The following is a 20,143-nucleotide window of genomic DNA, read 5'->3' as shown; positions in this document are numbered from 1 at the left end:
TTTCCTTTTCCTCCAACCTTCATTTCCTCCCACTCCTTCCCTCCCCTGGCCTCCTCCCGCTCCTCTCCTGTCCGTTCTCTTCTCCTTCCCTCTCCTCTTTAATGAACTTCCTCGCCTCCTCTATTTCTCCTTTCCACCGTCTCCTCTCCGTCTTCCTATCTCTCTCTACTTTCATCTCCTCTTCACTTCATTTCTCCTCCTCTCCTCCTCTTGTCATAGTCCTACTCCCTTCTCTCTCCTCCCTTACTCCTCTCCTATCGCGCTCACCTCTCACCCCTCTTCTCCTCTCCACTATCTCTTCCCTCTCTCTATTCTCTCCTCCCCTCTTCCGCACTATTCTCTCCTCTCTTTCTCCTTTTCTCTCCCACCCCCCCACCCTCAGTTAAATCCCTAAAGCACCCCTCCACTAAAGCAAACAAAGGCTCTGTCGGCCCACAAAAGTGTGTTTGGAGCCACAATGGCGTCTCGTTGGGCTCTGCGTTGAGACTGCTTAGGTAGGAGCCAAATTGAGCACCGTCTGAGCTCTGAATGGTCAGTCTGCAGGTGAACCGGCCCTAATTGGCACCTCACGGCGCGGGCTGCAAGCGTTCCCCTGCTCCTGATGAAAGGACTGGGTAGCCGGGTCCGACGAGAAGGTCTCTCACAGCGGAGTCTCCTCCTCCCCGGCGCGAATCAAAGCCTCATCGATCGTGGTGTATGTGTGAGAGTGTAGGTGTCTGTGTGTGTGTCTGTGTGTGTATGTGTGTGGGTGTGTGGGTGAGTGTATAGGTGTGTCTGTGTGTGTGTCTCTGTGGTGTGTGCCTGTGTGTGAGAGGGAGGGAGTGTATTGGTTTGTGTGTGTCTCTGTGTGTGTGTGTGTGTGTGTGTGTGTGTGTGTGTGTGTGTGTGTGTGTGTGTGTGTGTGTGTGTGTGTGTGTGTGTGTGTGTGTGTGTGTGTGTGTGTGTGTGTGTGTGTGTGAGAGAGAAACATTTTGGGGGTATTTGTGTGTATGTATCAGTGTTTAGCTCTTTGTGTGTGTACGTTTGTGTATGTGTGTGTGTGCGTGTGTTTGTGTGTGTGTGTATGGGTATGTGTGTATCTGTGTATGTGATAAAAAAAAGAACATCACACATCGAAATTTCCAATCTCACGTTAATTGCGACCTGTGCAAACATGGCCCCAGTCATTACAATAAACAGTAAATTGCCTCCATAATCAATAGCCTTTGTGCTTTTTAATTCAACACATTTCCTGCAAAAAGAATTGCCTCCCTTTTCAGACCTCAGCGATCTATTCAGAGACTCATCGTTCACAACATCATTGGGGCCGGCTTTGGACCTGGAAGGATACCAAACGCTACCGATTCACCTACATGATATGACATCAGTCCATACGAAGAGACAGTGTGTATGGGGACCGTGAAGTTGACGTCACAACATGTTGTAGCTATGGCGAATGCGCCATCTTTAGTAAGCTCTGTTGGTCTGTTGAGGGCTCTGCCTCACAAGATGGCCGCCCAGCATGACGTAAACTCACATTCCCCGTCTTGGGCGCTTTCTTCAAAGGCGGTTCATTGTCATCTCTTTTCAGTTAGCATTATTATTAATTTTTTCAAACCATTTACACATTAACCGACAATACAAAAAAATAAGCTGAATATAACAATAAAATGATTAGACATTATTAGGCGGTAATGTTTCAAACATATCCATCTTAAAACATCTTTTGGAAGTCCGCAACTTAGTCCATGCGTTCTGCCCGGTTATAACAGACGTGGGAAATTGCTTATTAACGAATCGTTTGCGAGACACGGGAGAGAAACACTGGCAAAGCCTCAGCGTAGCGTCTTGAAGATACATGCTAACTGTTGTCTCTTCATTGATTCGAAAATGCGTTCAAACTGGCCGCAGAACTGTTGGATGGTAATGTGCAATATTCCCCAAATGATCCCAGATACACAAACTGCAGTTTGGCCGAATAATGTTAGAACCACATCCCGCATTTCAGCCCTGGAACTAAAATGGCGTTCTTCTTTCCCCCGCCGTCCCACCTCACCACCGCACCACCTGATTGCTATAATCCTCTGTGGTGGTCGCCTCCCCCATCTCCCCCCTCCCCTCCTCTTCATCCTCTTCCTTCTCTTCCTCCTCCTCCCCCTCCTCCCCTCCCCCCAGCCTCCACACGCGCGACAGGAAGCCCCGGTACTGTTTCCTCTGCCGGCGCTCCCGCTGCCATCGCCGCCGCCTTAGCCGCCGCCGTTCCTCCGCCCGCTCCCGCTGCCGCTGCGTGCGGTAGCGCCGCTGGAACAGCTCCCGTGCGTACTCGTACAGCTCCACGTCCAGCGCGTTCAGCGCCGCGATCCTTTGCCGCACCTCCTCGCCCACGCCGGTGCTGGCGGCCCGTGTGTTGTTGGCCTGCGTGAAGGCGCGCAGGAAGCGCAGGCCGAAGGTCCCCTCAAACAGGTACTGCGTCTTGCGCTGGAACTCCGTGAGGCCGAAGAACGCCATGCGGCGCAGGTTGGCCTTGGCGCTGGCCAGCAGTGCCCGCCCCCTTTGCGGCTCACTGGCGCCCGTGGCGTTGTAGCAGCCCACCAGGCTGAGGTCGGCCAGCATGCGCACCTGCCGGTTGTTGGCCAGGTTGGAGGCGCAGGCGGTGAAGTCGGCCAGGGCTACGCCCGCCCAGTCCTCGCCGGCGTAGCAGGCGGGAAGCTCGTCGCTTGTGGGCGGCCGGCCGTCGCACACGTGAGCCGCCGTCTTCCAGGTGGCGCCGCGCTGCACGTGCTTCCACTCGCTGAGGTAGCGCGACACGGGGTCCCGCAGCACCGTGATGTAGTAGAAGTTCCTGCTGGGGGGGAGGGGGGGGGGGGGGTGAAGAGACAGAGGGGAGGCACACAATACAGAGGCAGGTCATTATGGAGCAGGTAGGGGTTATACAGTACAGAGACAGGTCATTATGGAGCAGGTAGGGGTTAGACAGTACAGAGACAGGTCATTGAGGAGCAGGTAGGGGTTAGACAGTACAGAGACAGGTCATTATGGAGCAGGTAGGGGTTAGACAGTACAGAGAGAGGTCATTAAGGAGCAGGTAGGGGTTAAACAGTACAGAGACAGGTCATTTAGGAGCAGGTAGGGGTTATACAGTTCAGAGGTCCTTAAAGGGATACTTCATCGATGGAGATATGAAGGTTATGAAGTAAATAATTCTATGTATTATAAATGTGCAAAGAAAATTGAAATCGGTTCATCCTTGCCTGAGAAAAGCCAGAAAGTGTCTCTCTGGCTCAAACGTAAGAAATCCTCCAACTACCACAGTGCATTGCGCTCGTTGCAACGCCAGCCTGTTTCCGTTTGGAATGGGAAGGACCCGTTATAATAATAATAATTCATCATATTTATATAGCACTTTTCAATGACCCAAAGACGCTTACAGTGAAGGGGGGGGGGACCTAACTCACCACCACCAGTGTGTAGCACCCACTTGGGTGATGCACGGCAGCCAATCTGCGCCAGAACGCTCACCACACACCAGCTTGAGAGGGAGGGAATTAATGATGAGTCAGCCAATTGTACAGGAGGATTATTAGGGGGGCCAGATTGAATGAGCCTGGTTGGGCCAGGACACCGGGGAAACCCCTACTCTTTACGATAAGTGTCCTTGGATCTTTTATGACCACAGTGAGTCAGGACCTCGGATTTACGTCTCCTCCGAAGGATGGCACCTTCCACAGCACAGTGTCCCCGTCACTGCACTGGGGCATCGGGATTGATGAGTGAAGGGGCCAGAGGGAAGAGTGCCACCTATTGGCCACCACCGGACACCACTTACAGCACCTGGAATTCCCAGGCGGTCTCCCAACCAAGTACTAACCAGGCCTGACCCTGCTTAGCTTCCGAGATCAGACGAGATTGGGGGTGTTCAGGGTGGTATGGCTGCTATTTTATTAGCGCGAGTGGTAGCGCAAGCAAACTTTGTGGGAACATATCCCTGTGATACGTTGACTAGTTTAGACTTCTGCCCTCGTTTTTTCAAATGCCTCATTTTTATATTACTGTACAGCATCAAGCAGGTAGGGGTCAGACACTACAGAGACAGGTCATTGAGGAGCAGGTAGGGGTTGGACAGTACAGAGACAGGACATTAAGAAGTAGGTAGGGGCTGGAAAACCAGGTCACGTTTATTCTGAAAACATTACAACGTTTTTGACTATAGAAGTGGAAGTCGAGGCTTAGCCTTCTGTCATTGTTTCCAGAAGTCATCTATTGTTATCAGGATTGTCAGATGCTAATTGGTTCGCACTGTGAACCAACAATCCTCAGGCAATTATTTTCCAACAGGAAGGGTGATGAAGACTGGCAGGTTTTCCCTTCCTTTCTAATCAGTACAGCTTCCTGTCTAAGCACATAAATGTATATGTCTCTCCCTCATTTCAAGATTTGTATGATGTAAAGGTGACAGTCCTCCAACTCAGAAATAACCGTTCCATCAACATCAACGAGTGGAGCAATTTGAAGGAAGTGTCATTTTAATAAAGTAATAAAAGAAAAGAAGAATTTTTGCAATATTTCTTTATTTTTAGTTCAAGATTTATTTTGTTTCCTGGCTCTGTGTGGTGGATGTCAAAACTGGTGATTGACATATTCAAATTCCAGGTTACCTTATCGGACAATTGTGGCTATTATTTACCATGAATGATAAAGGCTATGTTTTTTAACAACAGTTGGATTCGTGTAATTTTGTTGTACTGCCTTCTATGTAACCATTTAGTCTTGCACACACACACACACACACACACACACACAAACACACACACAAACACTGACACAGACACACACACAAACACACACGCACACACACACACAGACACACATACACACACACACACACAACACACACACACACACACACACACACGTATAAACACACAACCACACGCACACACAGAGAAAAATAACAATCATAAAGAGTACATACACGCGCATACACATACACGTAAACATCATATACCCCCAACACACATAAACACCCACCACACACACAAACACAGTCAAGCACACACACTCACTACATCCCAGATCTGTAATTACAGCCTCTTTATTTCCAACAACCCTTATTTATGGTTCCTGAACTTCCACACACAGAAAGGCTTCCACTACTACACATCATGGCTGGACATGACCTGTCTTTGCCTCCCATCCCTCCACCTACCACTCGACTGAAAGTCTGTGTGTGTGTGTGTGTGTGTGTGTGTGTGTGTGTGTGTGTGTGTGTGTGTGTGTGTGTGTGTGTGTGTGTGTGTGTGTGTGTGTGTGCGTGCGTGCGTGCGCGCGCGTGCGTGCGCGTGTGTGTGTGTGTGTGTGTGTGTGTGTGTGTGTGTGTGTGTGTGTGTGTGTGTGTGTGTGTGTGTGTGTGTGTGTGTGTGTGTGTGTGTGTGTGTTAGTGACGGCCATTCTGTCCTGTCTCTGTATCTCGTCGGGATCGCCCGCGGCAGAGCGCCCGCTGGATGAATGCTTACGATGGCCGCCATCATCACTACTGCCTTTACAGCGCCTCCCATTACACCACTGTGACCTTTTGTGCTTTGAATAGACGGCAAAATGCCAACCCATTCCACCTCCTCCTGCTCTCTGTTGCTATCCACTGGATGAAGGTCAGGGCTAATTAATAACAGGGTGGTGGTGGTCTTGGTGGTGGTGGTGGCAGTAATGTTGGTAGAGGTGGTGGTGGGGGTCTCTGTACTGTCTAACCCCTACCTGCTCCTTGATGACCTTCCTCTGACAGTTCCTATAATCGCTGGTTCATATTCTCTCTCTCTCTCTCTCTCTCTCTCTCTCTCTCTCTCTCTCTCTCTCTCTCTCTCTCTCTCTCTCTGATTGAGCGGAAGGTGCGTGATTTGCGGAGCAGAGCGGAGCGTGTGTGAGAGCGAACCTTTTTCATAGTTTTTTTCGGTAAATGTTGTATATATGGTTGGGTGACGGTTTTGCGAGGTGTTTGGTGTTTTTTGGTGCTACTTTGGGGTGTTTTTTCGCGATCGACCAGCGGCCGCTGGTCGGTGCGCCGAGAGTATGGCAGTGTTCGAGGGGCTCAGCCGCAGGCATGGCTTCAAGATCTCCACCACCTTCCCGTGTTCAGTGGAGGACTGCAGTCTGGCAGTGGCAGACGTTGTCGGGCACAGCAGCATCAAGTCCGCGGCCCGGATGAACGGAGGGGTCGTTATTTTTGTGGACAGCGTGGCAAAGGCATACCAAGTGGTGGAATCTGGGATCGTTGTGAATGATTTGTTTGTGTCCGTGTCTCCGCTTACAACGCCGGCAGCGAGGATTACTATTTCTAACATCCCTCCGTTCATCGGCGACGAGGTTCTGGTTCGGGAACTATCGAGGCACGGGAAAATAGTGTCTCCAATCAGGAAGCTGCCGTCAGGCTGCAAGTCTCCCCTGCTGCGGCATGTAGTGTCACATAGACGGCAAGTGCACATGATTCTGAACAAGAAGGACAGTGAACTGAGTTTAGTTTTTCAATTAAGGGTGGATGATTTTGACTATGCTGTGTTTGTAAATTCTGGAACTCTGAAGTTTTTTGCCTGCGGGAAAGAAGGGCATTTAGTCAGAGCTTGCCCGGAAATAGCCACAAAAAATCGGCCTGAGCCTGCTGAGGCGACAGCAGGCCCCTCCAAAGATGTGGACGCTGTAAAACAGCGGGCTGCAAGCATTGAGATCACAGAAGAAAATGTTGTAACTGCAAAGCAGTGTGGGGAAAATCCAGAAAAGGCTTTTCTATTATGTGTTGACAATGGAAAAAAGAATGAGTGTGTTGTTCAGGAGAAGGGGGACAATGTTACAGAACCAGCAGAGAGTGTAGAGGCTGGGCCCAGCTCTGCTGCAGTAGAGCAGAGGGACAGTGAGGGTGGGTTGATGGAGGAGGAAGACAGTAGGTGTAAGGCTCCCCTTCTTAAAAGGAAACAGACCAGTGAAACCTGTGGCTCTAAAGCCAAGAAAACAGCAGATGGGGAGGAGAAGGAGGTGCAGACAGAGTCTAGTGGTGTAGAGACAGAGTCCAGTGAGGAGGAGGAGGAGATGGTGGACTGTGTAACAGACAGCCAGCCCCTCACTGACTCACCACTGGCTTCTGCTTCACAGCTGGATGGGATGTACTCAGTACATAGTGAGGTGTTCTTGAAAAGAACAAAAAATATGAAGAATGTCCAGTATGATAAACATTTTGCAGACAAAAAAATGCTGTTGCTATCTGTAAAATCTCAGATGAACATCAGAGGGGAGGGAGGTTTCACTGAGAAGGAGTATTACAGATTGAAAAAAATTGGGCAGAGACTAGCAAAAGAGCTAAGCAATGTTGAAGATGCAGAGGGTATATAAAGCAGTGTGCCTGCTGTCTCTCATAACGTCAGCTTGAACGAGTCACTTTACACTGTCAATGTGTTGTTGTTGTTTTTTTAACTGCGTTTTAATGAGTGTGTTTATTTAGTTTATTTATTATTTATTGCTGTCTAACCTAAAGTCTTCGTTGTCTGTGTTAAAAGGTTAAATTGTTTGAAGAAAGAAACGTTGAATAAAGTTTCTCTCTCTCTCTCTCGCTCTCTCTCTCTCTCTCTCTCTCTCTCCCTCTCTCTCTCTCTCTCTCGCTCGCTCTCTCTCTCTCTCTCTCTCTCTCTCTCTCTCTCTCTCTCTCTCTCTCTCTCTCTCTCTCTCTCTCTCTCTCTCTCTATTTCTCTCTCTCTCTCTATCATTTTATCTTTTATGTTTACGTGATAGCTTACCCAGGTAAGCTACAGGAACACACACACACACACACACACACACACACACACACACACACACACACACACTGAAACACAATCCAGTGTCCCTGGGCTTGGACCACAGTTTGTAGACGGAAGTCAGCGGCCTGCACTTGGGTGTCCATTACCAGTCTGAAGTAGGGCTCTTGGAGAGAGAGGTCCAGATAACATGGACCAGAGGGGGAGAGAGAGAGAGAGAGAGAGAGAGAGAGAGAGAGAGAGAGTGATAGGGAAGAAGAGAAACGAGAGAAGACCGATAGAAAACAAGAATGAGAGCAAAGGAGTCCGAAGGACATGGTTGCAGTCAAAGAGAGAGAGAAATGTGATAGAGAGACTATGAGCCAGAGAGAGAGAGAGAGAGAGAGAGAGAGAGAGAGAGAGAGAGAGAGAGAGAGAGAGAGAGAGAGAAAGAGAGAGAGAGTTGGTAGAATGGCTATCAGACTCAGAGAGAGGGAGGATAGCAATAGGTTAGAGGGAGAGAGAGGCTACAGAGTGAAGGCCCGCCGCCCGGCTGAACGTGCTCGTCTGAGATATGAGACGTTCTATTTTAGTGGATGAGGAGAACACCCCAAGGAGCTGAGGGGGGAGGAGGGGAAGGAGGAGGGGGGAGGAGGAGGGTGAGGGGGAGGAGGAGAAGGAGGAGGATGGGGGGGAGGAGGAGGATGACGGGGAAGAGGGGGAGGAGGAGAAGGGCGATAAGGAAGAGGGGAGGAGGAGGAAGTTAGGAGGAGAAGAGGGAGGAGGAGGAGGAGGACTAGGAGGAGGAAGAGAAGGGGGAGGAGGTGGAGGAGGAGCACTAGGCTGATAGGCCCAGTTTTGATAGGGCTTGTACATCACAACATAACCTTGCTTGGTCATTGTTTAGTAATCATTCATAAAATGAATCGTCCTCATAGGAAGACAATGTGGTGTTTGAAACTGGTGTTTACAATGATTTAGGATATAACAGTACTATAACTCTCAATATGGGATGCTGTCCGACCAAGCCCTATAGACCTCATTTACTGTCACTTTCCTCTCCAACTGCCTCCAGCCAACACAACGACATAAATAAGTGTTGTTTGAAATAAAGAGGTGTGTGTGTGTGTGTGTGTGTGTGTGTGTGTGTGTGTGTGTGTGTGTGTGTGTGTGTGTGTGTGTGTGTGTGTGTGTGTGTGTGTGTGTGTGTGTGTGTGTGCGTGCGTGTGTGCGTGTGTGCGTGTGTGTGCCTGCGTGCATGTATGTGTGTGTGTGTGTGTGTAAACGAGGCAGCATTGGTGTCAGCTTTGGGTGCCTTTACGCCATTACCTTCCACCTCCAAGCCTAATCTCCAAAGCTTGCTTAGCTTCTGTCGTTCTGACCTGTTAAGCCCCGCCTCTGCTCATGTATTTCCCGCCCATACACCAAGTAGCCCCGCCTCGGCCAACAATGGCCCCGCCCCCATCGTTTGAAAGGCAGTTGGGTGACTCTAATCTGGTCAACAAAACATTATGGCTATTTGGTTATCAAGCTTATAAAGTTCATCTTAATGGTTTCACAACTTATTAAATGGCAGTATTCAAACCAATGATTCCTCTTATGGGTTCGCCCACTTGCCTCTTGGTTTTGGGGAGTTTCTCAGAGCCCTATTGAGGACAATAGCAGGTGTTTTGGGTTAGTTACTGACAAATAGCTGCATGAAATTTGAATTGTGTTTCAGATACGCTTTGGTGACAAAGATAAATATTTTGACTGTTGATCCATTTCCTTTAAATGTCTTTAGAAGTGATCCCCACCTATATGCATCTCTCTATGTGGACTTTGTGTTTGAAGTGTGCTGTACAAGTAAGCTTTCCTTGCCTCACCTTAAAGTCCTGGGAGAGGCTATTCTCTTTGAAGGTTGAGTTTCTCCTGACCCTATAATGACTAAGTCGTAGTCATTAAATGGACAATGCGCAGTATTTGCAAACTGTCCATCAAATGCAATTCATAGGCTTGCTTTTATTCCAAAGCTTATAAATATAGCTTGTGTAAACTACACAAACGCTCTCTCTGGCTCTGCTCTCTAGCATTAGCGATTTACGGCAACAAGGTGAGCAAGGAATGAAGGAACAGTCTTTCAAGGGACAAACCACACCATAAGCATATCCTTTGAATTGGAATTCACCGTAAGAAAGGACAAAGTTGTTAAATTCCATCCAAGATATTCACCTTCCTTTTGCAAATGTAGTTCTTGGACATGAAACACATGGTCAATACTAAACGCTGATCTTTTGAAGGAGTTATTCGAGTCATGTCTTTTTAATGTTATGTTTGTTTCCATTCCAAAGAGAGAGTACACGCAAGAGCAGTCCTGGAATATCAATTCATCCCCACCTGAAGGTGTTTTCCTGGTCTCTTCGTCCATCGCTTTGTTCATCCCACCATCTCCCTCCCTCCCTCCTTCCCCTCATCGCTCCCTTCATCGTTCCCTCTCTCCTTTCATCTCTACCTCTCTCTCCCTCCCTCTCTCCCTTCATCACTCCCTTCATCGTTCCCTCTCTCTCCCTTCACCTCTCCCTCTCTCCTTTCAACTCTACCTCTCTCTCCCTCCATCTCTCCATCTCTCTCCATTCACCTCTCCCTCTCTCCTTTCATCTCTAACTCTCTTCTCCCTCCATCTCTCCCTCTCTCTCCCTTCCCCTCTCCCTCTCTCCCTCTCTCTCCCTTCACCTCTCCCTCTTTCCTTTCATCTCTACCTCTCTCTCCCTCCATACCACTCTCCCCCTTCCATCCCACCCTCTCTCTCCTTTAATCTCTACCTCTCTCTCTCCCACTTCCATCTCTCGCTCTCTCCCTTTTCCCTCTCTCTCTCTTCTCCCTCCATCTCTCCTCTCTCTCCCTTCCCCTCTCCCTCTCTCCTTTAATCTCTAACTCTCTTATCCCTCCTTCTCTCCCTCTCTCTCCCTTCCCCTCTCCCTCTCTCCCTCCATCTCTCCCTCTCTCTCCTTCACCTCTCCCTCTCTCCTTTCATCTCTACCTCTCTCTCCCTCCATCCCCCTCTCCCCCTTCCATCCCACCCTCTCTCTCCTTTAATCTCTACCTCTCTCTCTCTCTCTCTCTCTCTCTCTCTCTCTCTCTCTCTCTCTCTCTCTCTCTCTCTCTCTCTCTCTCTCTCTCTCTCTCTCTCTCTCTCTCTCTCCCCCCCCCCATTCCATCCCTCCCTCTCTTCACCCCCCCTGACCCTCTCCTTACCAGGATAAAGAAGGAAGAAAGAAAACCGGTGTCTCCGGCTGTCCTTAATCCCCCATGAGGAGTGTTCAGATTAGTGCAAATCCTGTGGATATATCTCCCAGGAACCAACCAAAGACTCACCCTGAAGTCTCTCCCCGCTCTCTACCGCAGACCAGGCCAAGAGGAAGAGAGATTGAGCGTCGGGGGTTGGTGATGGCTACAATTTACAATGAACTAACGGCTATCATTTTTTTGTCTCAATCAGGTGCTGCTTGTTTGGCAAAGAATCGTTCAATTCAGAGCAATACGATTTGTGCTTTTGAAAACGCATCCTTTTTTCAAATCAGGTTTTTATTAAAAGTTTTGTCTGTGAAATGTCACGATTAATCACGGCAAATTGCAATGAAAAGTAAAAAATGATGTCTGACACAACAGGCCTCTACCACAGAGCTGGGTCGAACACTATTGGTCATTGTGGGTCTGTAGGCATGCCTGTGCACTTAATTAACCTCATGAGCTACACCTGTCCTCCCCTTGGGTGTGACACCTCTGAGCTGAAGGCCCAGCGTTTGATATTCCCACTGTACAACCGACTAAAAAACATTCACGATTATCCTAACGCAGTCTTTCCCAAATACTGGGTTGCGACCCACACGTGGGTCTTAATAGGGTCACCAAATAAATGTATTTATTTACTTTTTATACAGAAATGCAGAAATACTGAAATAGACTGAACGCTGCACCCGATATTTGCGTTGCGCTCTCCTCTTGTACACCAGACTGGAATGCAAAGCTAAAAAGCAAGCAGGCCCACCTATCAAATTAGCAAGGTAAATAGCACAAAATGTGCCTAATGACAGACAGGTCTACAATAGACCTGATGTTTATACTGTGAATACTGTGAATTACTACATCATACGTTTACTTACTATATGTTACTATTTGTAATTTTTGATTCCCTCTGAATCACCTGTATTTCTCCCCCGGGGGATTGATAAAGTTTCATCTCATCTTATCTTATGTGGTTAATGAATTGATTGTTGACTGTTCAAATTGATTGTTTGATTGACTATTTTATAACAATAGCCGCACATCAACACAAGCCTACCTGTTCGGCATGAGCATTTATAAGAACTTTCAACAAGAAGCATGTTTTTGATTGTACTGTACTATTGGGTCGCGATGGTGTATAATTAAAAAAAGTAGGTCCCCAGGAAAAAAGTTTGGGAATACCTATCTTAACAGACAGACCGACCAACGGTCTGAGTCTTGTTCTGGACGCGCGTCGTGACCGACCGTGTGTCAGGCGCTGTAGGATCCAGCACTCGGGAGCGAGGTGAAGTGACGTTGTTCACAACAACGTGCTGGCTTTAGTTATTGACGAATGAAGTGTGAAAAAACAATACCGCTGCTCCCCGACACCTCGGAGCTCCCCGGAGAAATCAGCTGCTGTTCCTGCTTAGCCACACCTTTGCAGCGCGGCCGGATATTGTTCTATTAAAGTTTTTCCTTGTGTATCTCCCACATTAATCTAGCAAACGGTGGTGACATTAGGAATGCAGCAAATATGATCATTCGTTCAGAGTATTTCATAGAGTTGGTGCCTTAATTGTACGCACACATTTTGTATGTATATATATATAGCCTACGGTATATATATATATATATATATCTATATTCACATATAAACATTTTAACCGGGATATTGACGCAAGTAAAGTCTTTAGAAAATCAAAAGCATTAATCTAGTCTATCAAAGCATTCTTTTTTTTTGGCCAGCGCCTTGCTACAATTACGTGCTTAATGCGGGTAACAGGCTAAGTAGCCCAACACGCTCAGTATCCGTACTTGTTTAGATTCTATACATCCTTTGACATGACATTGGAGCCTAGTAAACACTATATGGCATGCCCATAACAACAGTAATTATAATTGTAAATTCTCGTTTAATTTGTTGCTGAATGACAACAGATAACATTAAATAGTCCACACAAAATGTATTTACAGATTTTAATAGTGGCAAAGGGGCTGACGGATCCAATTAAATAGGTCGAATCAAGCCCTGGATATCAGTGCTATATAAAACAAAAATATATGATATATTACAGTGTTAAAAGCTAAAAGTGAGTGGAGGCTGATTACCAGAATTAAGCACTTTCACTGTTTGGCGAACCACCCCCTGCTGTGTTTTAGAGTAACGAGGGCAGTAGTATGGACTGGTCGTCCGCATGCACAGCGTGGGACTAACCGGGTCACAGGGTTCAGTAGTAGGGGAGGGTAGCTAGCAAGTTTGACAGCCGCGGACAGCCATTTAGCACCTTTAGCCATGAAACGAGTCGCAGCGGGATCCACACTGACTGGGAGTGAACCAATCTAAAACTGTTAAGACTAAGGGCTAAAAATAACTGGATATTAAACCTGGCGTGATGGATGACATGGGCAGAGGGACGGATGTACAGGAAGAGGAAAGAATTAAAGAATGAATGGACGACAGAAGTTTGTGGTCATTGGTTCCAATTTAACATGGCCGGTTAAAAAGTCTTTCTTGACCTTTCCTTCCCGGTCATTCTTTTACACGAATGACCGGGAAAGCAGGATAGAGTCATAGTTGGTTTGGAGATAGAGAGCAGATTATTCATAATATTTGCATATTTAATATGATTCGTGATTGAATTAGGATCCTTTCTTTTCGGACCTGATACAATCAATCCCAAATCCTCAAAGTATATTTTGAAAAGGATTTTGTCTTGGTTTCAGCAAAATGAACAGCAAATAGGCTACCCCAACAACAGCTGCTCCCCGATTTGATTTCAGTGCTTTTAAAAAATTGAGCTTAACCTGAAAGAATAGAAGAGATCATACGAAATCAATTCAGCATTATGGATATTTTAGTTGTCGTCATTGCAATTTTTTCTAAGAACTCGATTATCCTTGATAGAGATCACAATCCCTCTCGATTCAATGAAGTAATGGATTTAAAGGTGGTTTTTAGTTGGCGTTTGGTCTAGAGCAATATTCTAAAGTACTTCTTTCCAAAATGTGGATACCTATGATGGTATGAGATTATAAATTGTAATAATGTGGGGCTTAATGATGTCAACATAATAATATGACCAAATCTTGTTGTACATTATGAAATGGAACAAGAAGGAGATTAAATGGTAAGCAGCTATATGCCCGAAACACAATCCTACACACACACACAAACACATGTACACACACACACACACACACACACACACACACACACACACACACACACACACACACACACACACACACACACACACACACACACACACACACACACACACACACACACACACACTCACACACACTCAATCACATCGTCCTCCTCATTAGATATAGAGTAATAGAAGCAAAGCATCCATGCTAATCTGCCGACACAGGGCTTGTCTGAATGGCTAATGTCAATTTGGGGCTAAGATGCTATCTTGCCCTACATTGTTTTTATTGCTGATATGCTAATAGAGGGCCAATAGCACGTGGGTAAACACAACCCCAAACACATACTCAGTAGCCTCCTGAATGTGTTATTATTAGCTGAGGCTAGGCTAGGCACGTTTAATTTCCCAACGCCCTTTTAAGGCAGTCTCGGAGGGCTTCACAGGACCCCACATTCAAAGGAGATTGTTTACAGGCGCACGCTGCCTGTAAACCCTCCAACAAACCCTTCGACAAGCGAAGATGGCAGAAAAACACAACGAGAGCAGGAAAGATCCTGGAAGAGGAAAACACACAGTAGTCCTCTTTCATTGGTTTCAAGCGCCGCAAAAGCTACTTGAATGTTGGCTTCAGATTCCTATGACTAGTCTGCACTCTGTTTAGCTGTTGTTTGTAGAAACATGGTGCACTTCATTTACTTATCTTGTAGTGGGGCCAATTTGTCAAGTTTTTGTCTAGTTCTCAGACTCGGTCTCTCTCTTCTCTCTATTCTTCCTCTATCCTCTCTCTTTATCTCTATCCCTCTCACTCGCTCTCTCTCTCTTTTCTCTCCTCTCTCTCTCCCTCCATCACTCCATCTTCACTCTCTATTCCTCTCTCTCTCTCTCTTCTCTCTCTCTCTTCTCACTCTCTCTCTTACTCTCTCTCTCTCTCTCTCTCTCTCTCTCTCTCTCTCTCTCTCTCTCTCTCTCTCTCTCTTCTCACTCTCTCTCTTACTCTCTCTCTCTCTCTCTCTCTCTCTCTCTCTCTCTCTCTCTCTCTCTCTCTCTCTCTCTCTCTCTCTCTCTCTCTCTCTCTCCCTCCTCTGGATTTCTATCTCTCTCTCTCCTCTGTTTCTCTCTCTCTACTCTGGTTCTATCACTCTCTCTCTCTCTCTCTCTCTCTCTCTCTCTCTCTCTCTCTCTCTCTCTCTCTCTCTCTCTCTCTCTCTCTCTCTCTCTCTTTCTCTATCCATCTCTGTCTCTCTCACTCCTCTGCATCTAAAGTTATTATTTTCAAATCTCAATTACAGTAAACAAAACTATGAGTTGGATTTCATAAGAAATAAAAACTCTTTCGCTTAGAGACGTGCATGCCCCGGTTCATCCAAAAGGATTAAACTAAGCTAAGCTTGTCTGTGTGTGTGTGTGTGTGTGTGTATGTGTGTGTGTGTGTGTGTGTGTGTGTGTGTGTGTGTGTGTGTGTGTGTGTGTGTGTGTGTGTGTGTGTGTGTGTGTGTGTGTGTGTGTGTGTGTGTGTGTGTGTGTGTGTGCGTGTGTGTGCGTGCGTGTGTGTGCGTGTGTGTGCTGTATGACTGTCAATGAGTATGATGTAAGTATTTCAGAAACACATTTTCATCTCCAGGCATTTCCTTGTAATGACCCAAACCCTTACAGAATCCTCCTCACACTTGGCCAAAGAGATCTACCGCCATGATCAACACTAGCTTAGACACATAGCGCCAACGCTAACGACCTGACAGCTAAGCTAGATGCTAGTTGACCCTGTAATCCATAACCCCCTTCCAACACCACCACCTCACCTCCTCCTCCTCCTCCTCCTCCTCCTGTTCTGGCCGGACTTCTATCATACTCCCAGGCGGGAGCAGATGAAGATTAGCACTCTGACCAGGCTAGCGTATGGCTAGCATGTCGTGCGTGACATGGCACACCTGTCTATAAGAGTGTCAAAACCCCACGGCTTCAGCTAATTGCATCAGTTGGAGTACAGTTGACACAGATATTTAACACACTCTCAGTGGTGCATGTGGCTTTCATGGCTCAAGACGTGCATAATTATAATATACGAATTGTAAAAGATATTATGATTAGAATGATTCATACAATTTTATTCATGAGTTGTAATCAACCCCTACATAATATATATATATCAATATTATAACCCATTAAATATGGTATGATTTCTAGATGTCATAGCAACATCACAGTCCGCTCGCGACCATGGACTTACGATTAGAGAATAGACAAGGCATCGATGCAGAATTTAATTTCTTCTTTGCCACTGATTAGCTATTGATACCATAGATATACTGTATAATATTACAATACCCTTTTAGTGAATTGCATAGGGGTCGATGTGAGATCATGAATATTCATGAGCAAATGTAAACTGATTGGCTGTAGAAGTGTTCTGATACATGGCTGCGAACCGGCAACCTTCAAAAATAGAAGAGGCGAGTATCATAAACGAAGTGCCGGTTTGGGGACGGTTCCACGACCGTATCCAGCCTACATTGACTACAATGGTTTCTATTTTCTTCGGCCACCGTTTTACTGCCGTGATGCTTGCATGACGGTTCTGGTGGAAATTTGCCTTGAGACAGTACAGAGACAGGACACTATGGAACAGGTAGTTGTTCAAAAGTTATAGGGGATTATAAGTGTGATCATGTAGGGTTGGAGCTAGGGTTAGGGTTGGTGTTAGATCAGTGCAACCTATACCACCAACTGATATGAAGTGCAGGTGACAGGTCAATGAGGCTGCATTTGAAATCACCTAGGCTACACCTTATTCATATATAGTAACTCAAAGGGGTATTGAACCCAAAATATTTTTTATGTTTAAGACAGTCATTTGTCTTGTATGATTAAAAACATAGTAATCGATTCCATTGTATCATTGTATCACACATTGTATCAATGAAATAAATCCCCTATTTAGCGGAAAAAGGGTAAAATCTGTTTTCGCTTTTTTTGATGATCCCGCCATTCTCCCCAAAACACAAGGTGATCGTTACATTCTGCTGAGCGCCGGTGTCGTTCTGTTAGTGACGTCAGACTACCTCCGGCGGGGCGGTGTGTATGGACATGTTGAGCTCTGTCTGGGATGCGGTGGACTGCGGTGTCCTGAGAGGAAGTTGTGCTTTGCAAACACTTATTGTATATACCACTACGTCGTGTGTTTGCTTTCAAAAGTATCCCAAGGTCAGCATGGCTCGTGACCATGGTGATAACACGCCGTCCTTCCCAGGACTCTCAGCCTCCAATCATTATTATTTTTTTAATCTTATAGTGTTTGAAATCATGGAGAAACAGGGCTAACTTCCACTCCGATATGATAAGTATGTGAAGCAGAGAGCGCTTAGGTCCACTGTGTGATTCTGTCAGCAATGCTGATGCAATTCTGATTTTCAGCAATTAGTAGCCAGAACAGATTCGGAATTAGCGGAGAGAGGGGCAGCAAGCAGGGGGTTTGGTCAGCGGCAGGGTTTATGGGTCCCCTGGGGGTGTCTGAGCATTAGCATGAGCATGTTCTGCGTGCATGTCCGATTTGTATCTGCAATCCTACGTCTATGAATAGCAGTGGAATAGACCCCATGCTAGGGGGACCCTCGAAGATCCTTTCTTGCTCTTAAGTGTGTGTGTGTGTGTGTGTGTGTGTGTGTGTGTGTGTGTGTGTGTGTGTGTGTGTGTGTGTGTGTGTGTGTGTGTGTGTGTGTGTGTGTGTGTGTGTGTGTGTGTGTGTGTGTGTGTGTGTGTGTGTGTGTGTGTGTGATCTGTGTGTGTGATCCAAGACTTATGGATGAATGGACAGATGGACAGATGGACAGATACATGGGATGGAGAGACATCAGGCAGGCAGATAGACAGACAGACAGACAGACAGACAGACAGACAGACAGACAGACAGACAGACAGACAGACAGACAGACAGACAGACAGACAGACAGACAGACAGACAGACAGACAGACAGACAGACACAAACACACACACACACACACACACACACACACACACACACACACACTCGAACACACACACACACACACACACACACACACACACACACACACACACACACACACACACACACACACACACACACACACACACACACACACACACACACACACACACGCACACGCACGCACACCAATCACCAGCTCACCGTTTTCTCCGCGGTGTGTTTTTCTTGTCGCGCTTGCTCATCACTTTGGGCACACAGTTGGTGAGCTCCGTCCAGTCCGCGTGGAGACCGCAGCTCCAGCCCGTGGAGAAGCGCGAAAAGAGCCACGACTCGGTTTTCCCGGGCCGGTGGCACGTGCACTTCCGCTGCCCAGGCATGCAGTCACACGGCTGCTCCAGATCGATGTTCTTCACTAGGTGCCGTCCGAAGGTGGTGCCGCCCGTCTTCTGGATGTGCAGGAACACGATGACGTCATCCCCACTGATGTCGAAGTCCACGCGGCGGTCCAGGTCCCGCGCGGTGAAGTTGAACTTGGAGTCGATCTCCGGGTCGGCCTCCGCGGGGTACTGGGAGTCAGAGTATCCGGAGGATGAGGAGGTGGAGGTGGAGGAGGAGAACCGCCGGGGTGTCCTGTCCTCCTCCCCAGTGAACCTGCATGTGTTGCTGTCCGCGGGACACACGTACTGGTAGCAGATCATGAAGAAAAGCAGCGCCGCGATGGGGATGAAGAGCAGCCGGTTGAACTTCTCCTCCACCATGGCGGGAAATGAACGGGCTGTTCCGATCACGCCATGGGCCAAAGAAGCGAGAAAAACTCACGCGACATCCGAGTCGGCTGTCCTCTCGTTTATTCTTGCTTTTCTCATCCTTGTTTCTGGGAGATCGGGGTGGGTGGGGTGGCGGGTGGTGGGGGTCCCGATCGGTGTTGTCCCGGTGAGTTCCCACAACTCCGATCCTTAGAGCCACGTGTCTGCGACTCAGGGCTAGTGTCTGCGATGGCAGAAACCTCAGTGTTAAACACTTCAGATTCTCTTAGAGAGGCTTAGGTCACTTATCGAATTTGACACACAGCGCGAAAACAAAGAGTGCAGTTTTGCGATTTAATCCGTCTCCGCGCAACGAACATCGAGATCGAAACAATCGAAAAGGAACACGATGAGAGCTTTCCCGTCCGCGCTTTATGTAGGACACACACGGTGGATCATGTCCGACTGCGTCCGCGATCAGAGAACATCCCGAAAGAGACCGTGAGCCGGTGACGTCAGCAGCATATCCTGCATCACACAGCCGTGCTCGCCAGCCTATCGGACCTCGGTGCGCGTCGAGCCCACAGACGCTCGTGCGGATTACACAGGAATTCCTGTGTGTGTGTGTGTGTGTGTGTGTGTGTGTGTGTGTGTGTGTGTGTGTGTGTGTGTGTGTGTGTGTGTGTGTGTGTGTGTGTGTGTGTGTGTGTGTGTGTGTGTGTGCGTGCGTGCGTGCGTGCGTGCGTGTGTGTGTGTGTGTGTGTGTGTGATGACATCTCATCACAGGAGGAGGCTGCTTGTCTCATTCAGCACCATGGAGAGGTCTTGAGGAAACCGACGTCTGGGAACGGGTTCATTCATAGAACCGAACGTGATTAGCAGACAGGGCCCGATCAACTGTTTACGTTTACATGAACCAACATCACCGATCCATTGTTTCTGTATCTGTACATGCGTGAAGTGAATAACGAGTGTGTTACTCAAATCGTAAATAAAGGCCCTAGATATATATTATAGTTTTAATGATTTTAATAGTCACCCTATGAAATCGACTTCATAAAATGTCATCATTGTCTCAATATAAATATATAAATGATGATGTCATGTCAGCGTTAATCGGTTAAACGGCACAGGCCTCGTAATAATGTATGGCCTTTAAGCCTTCGCTAATAAAAGGCTTTTGTGTTTTTTTCTTGCCTGATACGCAGCGAAGCCATCAGAGGATTTTCCGCGGCAGAAGAGCATCGAGTCACAGCATGTGACTCGATGCTCTCCGCATCGGATGCACTCTGGCCTGG

At 47.3% G+C, this 20,143-nt stretch overlaps 1 protein-coding gene and 1 pseudogene across 3 annotated transcripts; both read right to left on the bottom strand.

Annotated features, from left to right (window-relative positions):
- Positions 1-2,031: 2,031 nt before the first annotated feature.
- On the bottom strand, positions 2,032-18,857 carry LOC130381497 (heparan-sulfate 6-O-sulfotransferase 3-B-like). Of its 3 annotated transcripts, none has more exons than XM_056589137.1 (3): positions 18,301-18,857; positions 2,164-2,821; positions 2,032-2,130 (listed from the first exon to the last, which is right to left on the bottom strand). In XM_056589137.1, the coding sequence occupies exons 1-3, from the start codon at positions 18,855-18,857 to the stop codon at positions 2,032-2,034; spliced, it is 1,314 nt and encodes a 437-aa protein (XP_056445112.1). The 3 variants fall into 3 exon arrangements, with proteins under 3 accessions (XP_056445112.1, XP_056445114.1, XP_056445111.1); XM_056589139.1 differs by having other exon boundaries at positions 2,032-2,124; XM_056589136.1 differs by having other exon boundaries at positions 2,032-2,821.
- LOC130381908 (5S ribosomal RNA) lies at positions 3,799-3,917 on the bottom strand (annotated as a pseudogene).
- Positions 18,858-20,143: the final 1,286 nt, after the last annotated feature.

Source organism: Gadus chalcogrammus, chromosome 4 (assembly GCF_026213295.1).
Source record: "Gadus chalcogrammus isolate NIFS_2021 chromosome 4, NIFS_Gcha_1.0, whole genome shotgun sequence".
Lineage (NCBI taxonomy): Eukaryota > Metazoa > Chordata > Actinopteri > Gadiformes > Gadidae > Gadus > Gadus chalcogrammus.
Note: the sequence above shows the minus strand (reverse complement) of the source record. Positions and strands in the feature narration are given on the sequence as shown.